Source organism: Panthera tigris, chromosome C2 (assembly GCF_018350195.1).
Source record: "Panthera tigris isolate Pti1 chromosome C2, P.tigris_Pti1_mat1.1, whole genome shotgun sequence".
Classification (NCBI taxonomy): domain Eukaryota; kingdom Metazoa; phylum Chordata; class Mammalia; order Carnivora; family Felidae; genus Panthera; species Panthera tigris.
Genome location: NC_056668.1, coordinates 116,676,111 through 116,687,846, shown reverse-complemented (window position 1 = coordinate 116,687,846; position 11,736 = coordinate 116,676,111). Strand labels below are relative to the sequence as shown.

The following is an 11,736-nucleotide window of genomic DNA, read 5'->3' as shown; positions in this document are numbered from 1 at the left end:
GAAAAGTAATAAATTCTGTACTGCTAGACCATCCTCAGTAACATCATTTCCAAACACAGGCTGTAACACTGTAGGCCTTAAGGTAGTAAATAGTACAATGATAACAAATTACAACACAGTCTATAATTCTACTACTCAGGATAAGTATATCTTGGCTAATATACTCTCGATGGTTTTTAAGTTTAATTTAGTGAGGCAAGCACACCACTGCAAACGCAAGCTAGTAAAGTGTCAAAGAAAAATATTTGTCACTTTAAAGGCCACCAATTTCTCGGTTCAGTCTAATTCATAGCAATTGTTGAAGAAAAATGAAAGTACTCATTGATAAATGTGCGAATCATTTCCTCCCAGGAACTGAGCCACAAATTCGTAACCAAGTTTCTAGACCAAAATACTAGAACACCCACTAGCTCTGAAGAAGATGCATCTCCTTTCCAATCAGCCATTAGTGTTTTATTCCTTTCTGATCATAAGTACACTATAACAAAGTACATGTCTAGTTAGCATCAATGCCATGTTTAAAAAGAAATAACAGAGAAGCCCTAAAACTATATTAAAGACACCACAGAAATCACTGGAAAGTCTAAAATGAAAAACAGCCCTTTCAAATGCCCAGAATCAGCTGCTACTGTCCAGAATCTGGCTCATTCCAAGAGAGCAGATCTGTTTGAGCCACAGCTTAAACGGGAATGTCATCTCCTAAGACAAGGATCTGCAAAGTTTTTCTATACAAGGCCAGATAGTAAATAATCTGTGCTTTGCAAGCCATACGGTCTCTGTGGCAACTACTCAACTCTGCCTTATGGCACCAGACCATTTATAAATAAATAAGTGTGGCTGTCTGCCAATAAAACTTTATGGACCCTGACTACGGAATTTCAAATAACTTTCACATGTCACAATGTCCTATTTTTCACTTGGTATTCTTCAATCATTTAAAAAGGCAAACACGATTGTTAACTCACCAGCCATACAAAAACAGGTAGCTATGGTGCCACCAGATTTGGACCAAGAACCATAGTTTGCTACCCTGGCCTAGGGCCCAGTTTTCCCGCAGCCCATGCCAATTCCTTTCCCCCACCATTTACATAAACCTACGAATATGTGTTTCCCTTTTAGCAAAACATTCCTTTCGTTTCTTTAGGTCTCTGATGCCTGGTCTCTATTTCTTTCCCCCAGGTCCCGAAAGTCCAACAGAACAATAAGGAGGTCAGGAAAGACACGGAGCACGGCCTGGAGAAAGGACACAAGTTCCTCCCGTGTAGCTTTCCAGCTATGTGATTTTCTGCAAGTTATATAACCATTTCAAGTCTCCACTTCACCATCCATAAGGTTTTTTTTGAAAAATCATGATATCCAATCACCTGAAAGTAGTCCTGAAGGTGTGACTTTACACTAAGTAAGGTAAGTAGAGCAGAAAGATATAGCCCATGGAGAAGAGTTGCCAACCACATTTCAGAAACAAGGCCTTGTCAGATATTTCATTGATAAATTGCTACATCATGTTAGTGTATGGGTCCCCAGGTAGAGAAAGGGAGGTTGGTGAATTCAGTCAAAATCCTAGGGAAATGAGCAGCTAGCAATCTCACTGACTGCATACTACTTTTCAAAATTCTACAAGTGGGCCAGAAACTCAACAAATACACATTGAGAACTTTGGTGACAGAACAGGGAAGATACTGTGACGAGCACAAAAATGAATAACTTAGTCCCTCACTTCAAAGAATTTACAGTTTGTTAAACATAAAAATCAATCATACAGGGGTGCCTGGGTGGCTCAGTCAGTGAAGCATCCGACTTCGGCTCAGGTCATGATCTCACAGTTTGTGGGTTTGACTCCCATGTCAGGCTCTGTGCTGACAGCTCAGAGCCTGGAGCCTGCTTCGGATTCTCTGTCTCCTTCTCTCTCTGCCCTTCCCCACTCATGCTCTGTTTCTCTCTGTCTCAAAAATAAACATTAAAAAAAAAAGCAATCATAAAAGTAGGTATTATTTATATAAACCAACTGCATTAAAAAGTGAGAAAGTGAGCCAAACAAAAGACAGTAAGGGGAAGGATCTCCGAGCAGCTAGACTTACCAATGAATAGAATTTCAAAGAGAACAGACAGACACAGAAATTTGAGAGTACTGTACATGCAGACCTGCCAGGTATGTGAATTATCAATTCCACTAGACGTTACTCAACTGTCCTCCAAGGATGATGCACTTCAACCAGTAGTTTGCAGGTTCCGATCGTCAAAAGAGTTGTTATGATCAGAGTTTATTCTTAAAATGTCTAAGTTGGTGTGATGGGAAGAAAGGGGTATTTTAATTTAACTTTCATTTACTATCCTCACATTCTCCAGAGGTGTTTTCTATGTCCCTTTTTATATTACGAAATAAAAGGCACAGTCTTTTTACGCATGATGAGTTGTTCCGTGCAGCTGGAGCCTAGGACACAGAAAATGTGCAGAAGGACAAGCCTCTCTCTGTCTCTCTCTCTCTGTCTCCCCCTTCCAGAGGTTTCTCTCTCTCTCTCTCTCTCTCTCTGCACCCCCCCTTCCAGAGGTTTCTCCAGGACCTTGGTCTTCCCTTCTCCACCCCCCAAATTGCCAGTTTGCATCAGCAGATCGGACAAACCTTTGCTTTCCTCTCTGAATGCGCCAGAGTAAATTAAAGAGTTTATAAATGAACATGGTTGAAAAGTACTGGTCTTGACATAAACATCTGAAACCATTTCCTTCATTTTTGCCCAAAACTTGGTTTCTGCCCAATTTAGATCAGGGAATAGTCAAGGTACCTCAGAAAACACACAAAAAGTTTGATCCTGGCCTGGAGACCTGGTTGTAAATACTTGGTGGAAATACATCCACACGTCTCCTTCTCTCATCTGGAAGGCAGAAAACTATAGGAAAGATAAATGAGGGTTTTAATCTGATTTGTGGAGACTCATTAGGAGAGTTTTGCCTCAAAAGCTCCCACAGGGATAAAATTTTATGGTAAAATCCCTATAAATAATTCTAGGAGAAAATAAGTGTTATTAACCAAAATCTTACTTAGATTCTTTCCATGCTAAAAGCAAAGTGGTAACCAAAAAGGAACGAACACAGTACACAAGCGAACTCTCAGTAGGTATAACTAAAAACAATGTTCTCAACTCTGGTCAACGCACAGCATCAAACAGAGCTAAGAAAAACTAGATTCCAAAACTTGATTAATGTGATTCAAATAGCACATTCCTTACTACAGTGGAAAAACGGAAAATCACTATAAACATTTGCTTTCAAAAAGGAGTTGCTATTAACATTCCAGTAACACCATAATGCCACACTGCCTCCGATACGCATAGATTTTTCTAATCCAGGTGTTTTTAACCTTGGGCAATTTTTCCCCTCAGGAGACATTTGATCCTTTTACATTTTGAGACATCTTCCATTCTCACACTTGGAGGAGGGTGCTTTTGGTATCTAGTGGGTGGGGGCCAAGGATGTTACTAAACATAGAACAATGTGCAGGACGGCCCTTTTCAATAAATAATGATCTGGCTCAAAATTTCAACTGGGCCAAGAAAGCCTGGTATAATCCATTTCTTCATGGCTAACTGGGACATGGTGACAAATACAGTTGGAGAAAAATGCTAAGCACTTTTCTTATAAAGACCTCCTAGTAAGCCAGACAAGTTCGAGTTCTAAGGTTCACTTGATGCTTAGATAGATAAGGAAGTTTCCAATTTAGCTATTCTCAGCTGTAATATTTTAAGGGAGAAAATGAAACATAGTCCATGACTCTGGCCGTATTATCAAGCAGTGTACTGTCTATGTTTATCAGCTAATCACATTTACCTACACAAAAGTTCAAACTGGCTTCTGCTGCCTCCACGTATTACGAATTAATATCTTCCTGCATGTAGGCGCTAACTGAATTCCCCATGCCTACCCACCAAGATCGACCAGAACTCAGATTTCAGCAGTGGGTTTTATGTGGTCACTTTCTGAGGAAAACATTCGTATCTACAATTCCCTCTTATGCTACAATCCATTAAATTTTTACTGTCCAGGTCCATGAAACTTAAAAGCCAGAGTGGGAAAGCAAGATGACTTTGACTGTAAGCCTAAAGGAAGGTACAGAGATACCTTCTATTAAAAAGGGGGGGTTGGGGGGAGACGGTGTTCATAATGCAGTGAACTAAAATATACAAAGCCTGAAGAGGTCCCTCTAAAGGAAGAAAAGCCCTTCGAGGTTATTTTATTTCCCGGTAAGGTTTCCTTGGGTGTTTCAACAAAGAAAGTCATTTTTTCTAGGGATTTTTTTTTTTAATGTCCCTATTTCCAAGTTTGCTGGAGGCATTTACTTGTCTATTTTCTAGGTGTTTTACTAGAAGGAAATGTTAAAGTTATGAAAAAAACTTAGTTCAAATTTAAAAGAACCGCACAGGTTTCAGAAATGCATTGTGAACCAAACACATTCATCTAGGAGAAAGAAAAGCATCATGTAACTGACAAAACTCCATCTAAATGCTGAAGTTTCTCAAGCTCACAAAGCAAGTACTGTTTGGCAGGAATGTAGAAAGATAGGCAATGCAGCCCACTGAAGCCTTCTGAAACACGTAAAGATAAAGACAAAACTATGGCTTAGATGGACTACCTGGGTTCTACATCAAATGTCATTTTCTGACTGTAAACCTGAAATAGAAATTTCTGTCCTTCCGCTTAAAGTTCAAGCAGAAAAACGCCCTATTTGCTTACAAAAAAAAAAAAGACAAAATGATCCTAATTTAAAAAAAGAAACAGTACAGCACAAGGACATTTAAAGGCAAGATCTAATTTCAGAGAGCTGACCATAGAGCCAGAGCACAAAAGTGGAATACTCCAAGGATATCTCCTGAGCAGCAAATGGCACCAGAGTGTGTTTGGACAAACATGTGGTGAGGCTCTTTAATGCCGCTAAATGTAAGAAGTTTTGTTTTACACGAACTTGACTGCACTCTTCGCCGCAGTTCCAGCTTCTGAAAACAAGAAATGGCACCAGGCTTAGGCAAAGGGTGGCTAAGGGGAGATGTGTGTCCACAGCTTCCCCTCCAAATCCCCAAGGAGGAAAGCTGCCGCCTGGAGGTACTGGGTAGCCAGTCCGCCTTAGAGAAAACAGCCAAGGTTTTGAGCGTTGTTTTTGGCAAGAGGTAGGTGTTACCGGCTGCTTCCTGGGGCGCTGGAAGGAATGTGTCACCATCAATCAGAAAGTACACTGAGCCCCGTGTTTAGGTCACAGAGGGAGTACTGCCTCTTCAAACACGAATAAACCATGCCCATTCCAGGACAGGAGGAAAAAGGAGAGTTGCCCGAAAGGTGTTGGTGCCCCGTGACCTGCAAGACGAAAAGGAAACCCCAACTGGTGCTGAAGGAAAACTTCGTGCGCTCCCAGGTTACGGAGAACTCCGAGAACCCGCGAGGGCGGGTGCTTTCCCGGGGACCAGCGCCGCCCTAGCGCCCTTCTGGGGAAGACCTCAGCCGTCCCGAGGAGGAAGGACGATCACTCACCTCGGTGGTCCTGGCGAAGGGCAGGCTCCCACCTACTCACCTCTGCAGTCCTGGGGAGGGACGCCCCCCCCCCACCTACTCACCTGGCCAGCCCCGCACGAGGGGCCAGTGGATGAATGAACTGCCCCCACCCCCACCCCCGCCGGCCGAGCCTCCCGGGACACGGGCAAACCGCGGGAGGGCTCACCTGTGGGGATGCTGGAAGGCCTCTCCGGGTCTGCACCCACGCAGGGACTCCAGAGCTGCAAGACGAGCGCCAGCAGCAGCAGCAGCAGCAGCAGCTGCGGCTTCCCGGCGCAGCACCCCATCTTCGGCCTCTCGAGGGCCGGCGCCGGCCCCGGCGCCCCCACTGCCCTGCAGCGGCGCACTTCTCGCGAGAGCGCGGGGACCCCGGTCCGCCCGGGGCCGACGATTGCGGTCGGGAGGCGACGGGCCAAGTGCGCGCGGCGGAGCGGCGGGAGGGCGGCCGAGACCAGGCCGGCGCGGAGGAGCGGGCGCCCCCCGGCGTCGCGGGCAACTTATAGGCTCCCCGAGGGGGAGGCGACAGGGCGGGCCGCACCCCGGCTATTGGCCGCCGGCTGACCCGCCGCGCCGGTGCGGTCGCCTCCGCTCGCCTTCCCGGGCCCCACGTCTGGGATTGTTTGCTCAACTCCGACCTATTTAAGGAGCTGTCTGCGGCTACGTGTAGAGACTCACGCAGGGCTCTGGCTGGAACAGGGAGCGTGTGCTTAAGTTTGGGAGTGGGGGCCTGGGAGAGTGGGGAGGAGCCGCGGGGAGGCCGGCGCGCGGGCGGCGCTCTCTTCTCTGCTGCCTCAGCACCAGAAGCTTCCCGGGAGCCTCCGAGGGTGCGAGTTTGCCCGAGTTCTCCCAAGTGGGTGTCAGACACCCTCTAATCAGAAGCGGCTGCGAACCCTCAGCAACCTCGCCAGACTCTGAGTCCTGGAAACCGAGCGCCCCCACCCTCCACCCCTACCCTCAGGGGGGCGAGCTTCTTCCCTCTGCGGAAGGAGGGCCCTGTTTTTCTTTTACTCTGTAACCTAAAGTTTTTTTTTTATGGTCCGGCGAACATTTCTTCCTCCTCCCGCCTGGGCCAGGAGAGCTCTCCAGTAATGGCTTGTAAATCCTGCGGAATGGCAGTCCAGCGTGTGTAACCTGAGGCTGTGCCTTACAAGATCTTCCTTCAGTGCACATGGAAAATTACTCCCAGAGTCGTCCGAGCCATCTCTCAGGTCCCTGGCGCGTCCTCCCCTGCTTCCAGTTTTGACTCACGTGTAAGCAAATTCACTTTCTGTGTACTCCGTCTCGTCACATTTTAGCTAGCCCGGTGTTCAAGCTGTTGGGATGAGCAGGGCGAAAGCACGGGCGTAACAGTTGTGCTCCATATATTTCATGATATGAGTGAGCTATCCTACGGGAGAAAAAGAATCAGACTGGTAATACGGCAGTATTCTGTAATCTTTTACCATTCTTTTCCTAAAATGAAAAAAAAAAAAAAAAAGATTGGAGCCAACACCTTCTCCCAACTCTGAGCCTTTGAAGTTAAAACAAAATGATTGGGGCGCCTGGGTGGCTCAGAGGGTTAAGCAGTGGACTCTTGGTTGCTGCTCTGGTCGTGATCTCAGGGTTCGTGGTCCGAGCCCCTCTTGGGCTCTGTGCTGACAGCAGGGAGCCTGCTTGGGATTCTTTCTCCCTCTCTCTCTATCCCTCCCCCACTCATACTGCCTTTGTCTCTCTCAAAATAAATAAATAAACTTAAAACAAAATGATTGAAAAAGATATCCCATTATGATCAAATTTTCAAGATATATCGATGAGTCACCTCTATATAGATATAGTCGCATGTCAATTTAATGGTCGCGTTAAAAACAGGTGGAAAAACCTGCAAAGAACTGTTGCCTGGGTGTGACGTTTTAGAAAACCATTTCCTATGCCCAGAACTAAGCCAGTTGTTACTGTGTTTTGAAGGTTTGGTCTCAGCATTTTAAGAGGAAAATTGGAGAAAGTTCCGAGAAGGGTAACAAATAATTAAAGAGATGGAAAGTATGACCTGTGAGAAGAATGAAATAAGGTTTATTCAGCCCGAAGAAGAAAAAGCTCAGGGATGGATTCCTTAATAACATCCCTCATTGTGTGGCCAGCGCCACTCCATAAAACCAGGCAGAAAACAAACAACATCAGTCCTCTGAATCTGAGGACTCAAGGGAATGGCTGGTCTTTGGGCCAAATCTCAGTCTCCAGAATTCCAAAACCTGGCTACTGCACCTGAACTCTGCCAAACTTTGTGAACTGGACTCCTTGCTTCCCTGGTTGTTCCATATCTTCAAGAATTCACCCGCTTAGAGCCTAGCTTTTTGCCCTGCCACAAAAGCCTAGCTTTCGCTCCCGTGCACACTTAAACAGCGTCTCCACCTCACAAGTGTGTGTGTATTTCAATTGCAAAGTCCACCGATGACTGCAGGTTACGACGTTTCTCCTCTATTGAGAGTCACAAGGTCAGGGCTAGAAGGCTTGTATAAAGCCAGTGTTTCTTGGGGATTTTCAGATAGCCAGGCACATTTATCGCTGTCTGAAAGAGCCCCAGTTCTGAAACCAAATCCTTCCTGCCTTCTTATATTTCCAGCTGTCTGCTGAACGTTTCTGCTTGGACATTCCACTGGCACAAACCCCAAATGTCTTTAACTCATCAAATCCAGATCCCACTCACGGCTGCCTCATCTCTGTTAATGATACTTTTCCTCTCTAACTCACATAGCCTCAGACATTTTCTACTTCTCTCCTTCCACCCCCGTAACACACACAACTAGATTCCAAAGCCTGTCATTTTTTCCCTTGGACATTTTCACTCCGTCTATTCCTTTCCATTCTCACTGCCACCTCACCAACGCACTCCTGAATATATCCTAACTGTGCTGCCTGAACGGTTTCCTAACTGGTCACCCATCCTGTACACCCCCCCCCCCCCGCCCCGGTACAATACCACTGTATCTATCACAGGTAGTTTCATCATACTCAGATATCCTTTTGATTACTTTATCCCCAAACTCAGAGATTTCATAAGGAATTTGGAAACAATCCAAATCCCTTAACATAGAATTCACATTCCGTTACTATCAAACCTAATCACCTCTCCCCCCATACCCTATACACAACCAATATGGTTTGCTTTATTATCTCCCAAAGCATACCAAAGACTTTGTCATTTTTATTCACTAGAGTTTGGGTAAAAATCACTGTATTCATCTGGCTTTTTCCAGAGGCCAACCCTGAGCCATGATTCAAGGATCAACAGTTTGTTGGGAGTTTCAAAGGAAAGAGGTAGCTGAGGATGAACTGGCAGAGGAAAGGGAATTTAGTCCATAATGGGTGCATTATTAAATCTACAACAGTGAGTGACTGGAGTTCAATCCAACAGAATTGATGTACTTACCCTTCCAAAATAACCTGGCCAAGGGGGAGAGAACTGGGGTATATGTACCCTAACACTCATTAGTCATTAAGGACTGAGGGAAACTTGTTAATTCTGAGGCATTCCCAGCCTGGCTATGCTGTAGGCATAGCAGGCTCCCAGTAATGATGCAGCTCTTGGCCGTAAGTCAGGTTGGCATATTCAGAAATAGTAAAAAGCTTTGAGGAAAAATGAGAGGAGCACTAACAGCATCTACTCAGCCACCATGTCTCCGTTCATGTCGTCCCTCCGTCTAATAAGCTCGTCTCCAAACCTTCCCTCCTCCTTTCATTAGGCTAACTTTTGTCAGGCTCAGGGGCTACCTCCTATAGGAAGCCCAACTTTGGTGCCTCATCCTACCTCAGGCTGGGTCAGGTACCCCTGTTCCAGGCTTTCTAACTCCTTAAACAAACCTCTCTCATTTTGGACAGTTTTTTATCTGACAGTTTGTTTATTGAGGGCAGGATCCAATTCTTCATCATTGCATATTAAGTAACTGGCTCATAATAGTATGTATTCATTCATTCGTTTAGTCATTCAAAAAACATTGACTGTATACTTACTATGTGTAGACACTGTTCTAGATGCTGGTAAAACACATATACCCATGAAAAAACAAACATCCGTATCCATTTACTCTTACATAAAGAAAGAGATAATAAGGGCGCCTGGGTGTTTCAGTCAGTAAAGCGTCCAACTTCAGCTCAGGTCATGATCTTGCCATTCAGAGTTCGAGCCCTGCTTTGGACTCTGTGCGGACAGCTCAGAGACCGGAGCCTGTTTCAGGTTCTGTCTCTCCGTCTGTCTCTCTCTCTGCCTCTCTCTCTCTCTCTCTCTCTCTCTCTCTCTTTCTCTCTGTCTCTCAAAAATAAATAAACATTTAAAAAAAGAAAGAGATAAATATATATCATGGTGATAAGTGGTAGAGAGAAAATATATCAGGAAAGGTAACTAGGAAGGACCAAGGAGGGGAGGGTATGCTGAATTTTTGTATAGGAGGTCCTAGGAAGTCCTCACGGAGAACATGATGCTTGAGCAAAGATCCAAAAGTGATGAGGAAAAGAGGTGATTGTGCTGCATGGGGAAACTGTGTCCTGGGAAGAAGAGACAGGAAGCTTAAAGATTCTGAGGCTAGAACATATCCGGAGTGGTAAAAGAAGGCAAGATAGCAATGAGCAGGAGTTCAGTGACTGTGGATGAGACTAGTAGGAGATGTAGCCTGAGAGGAAACAACGAGGGCAAAGGTAAGCAGATATGGGGGCGGCGTGAAGTCATAGAGCCTGGTAACATCTTTGGTCCTAAGCCAAGTGAGATAAGCCACTTACATCTAAAATAGTCAAACTCATGGAAGCAAAGAATAGAATGGTGGTTGCCAGGGGCTGGGGGAGGGGAAAAGGGGAGCTGCTAATCAATGGCTGTAACATGTTAGTTGTATAGGACCGATAAGTTCTAGAGATCTGCTGTACAACACTGCATCCGTAGATAACAATAATCTCCTCTACGTTTAAAAGTCTGTTAAGAGGGTCGATCTCAGGTTAAGTGTTCTCACCACAAGGGAAAAAAGAGAGAGATCGCATCATTTGGATTGTTGTACACATAGCAGTGACATGGTCTGGTGAAGGGTTTGAGAAGGATCACAGAATCTAGATGCGTGGTTAGACCAAGCGGCATGAGTGGGGAAAATGAATTGCAAAGCCTGGAGACCAGTTTGGAGGTTAATGCAGTGGTCCAGAAGATAATGGTGCTTTCAGCCTGGTTGGTAGCAATAAAAGCAAGTCAGTTTCTACATAGACTTTGAATGTAGAGCCAACAAAATTTGATGGTTTCAATGTACATGTAAGAGGGAAAAAAGGAGACAAGGATATTTATTCAACAAGTATTCATTAAATGAATGAGAAGTTAAACTTTGGGAACACATGAAATAGCCTTTGGGGTGGAGGGGGAGGGACAGATTAAATGAAATCGATGAGAAGGAAAAACAACCAGATAGCCAAGAGCTGAAACTTGGAGAAGACATACACTTTGAGAGGAAGTGAAGGAGTCAGCAAAGTTGACTGATAAAGTCAGAAAAATAGCACAAATTATACAGAAGAGAGACCTGGGGAATAGAAGAAAGCCTGGGGAAAAGTGAGTGCTTTTAGCACTGTGGCCATGAGTTTAAGATCAAAACCTTAGATGGGAGCAGAAACCACAATGATTGCAAGATATAAACCAGAGATGAGGGAACGAAGGACACAGTGAAGCAGAACTTTCATGCTGTTAAGTCTTTAGTCTAAATCAGCCTCTTCTGCAGATGTCAGGGGGTGACCTTTCCAAATTTAGGGGGAGCAAGTTGCCACCAAGCTAAAGTACCTTCTACAAATGAGAGGCTCGTAGCATACTCTGTGGGCCCCAGCCATTGTCTTTTTAAATTCTTTAAGCTGCAGTTTGAGGGGAATGATTTCCAAGGTGACTTTTCAAGAGTTGGAGATCCAAGCAAAACCCGTATGAGAAAAATAAACATATGCTTAACATATGGTAAGCAAAATATTTTCTTCGCTGAGCAAAAATATTGATCTATCACAGGGGAAATGTGTGTGGATTATTTTCTGAAGTTTTTTACTTCTCTGGTTTCTTTTTTATCCTCAGGAAAAGATAGGAGCCCTTTATAAATTCTAGTTCTCATTCAGCACTTCCAGCCACTTTTTTAACTTTCATTATATGATTTAGGCATCTGAGCATGACTGTATAGAATCTCCCCCATATGAATTGTGAAACCCTCATACCTAGCAAAATGA

The 11,736-nt window shown here is 44.7% G+C and overlaps 1 protein-coding gene across 2 annotated transcripts in view; it reads right to left on the bottom strand.

Annotated features, from left to right (window-relative positions):
• PLOD2 (procollagen-lysine,2-oxoglutarate 5-dioxygenase 2) overlaps positions 1-5,984 on the bottom strand; it is a 100,313-nt gene extending 94,329 nt beyond the window's left edge. The window contains exon 1 of one of the 2 annotated variants that reach the window (XM_042956434.1): positions 5,702-5,984. In XM_042956434.1, coding sequence (XP_042812368.1) covers positions 5,702-5,822 — 121 coding nt within the window. In that variant the 5' untranslated portion in view covers positions 5,823-5,984. The remainder of the gene's footprint in view (positions 1-5,701) is intronic. The other variant, XM_042956431.1, reaches the window with a different exon arrangement.
• Positions 5,985-11,736: the final 5,752 nt, after the last annotated feature.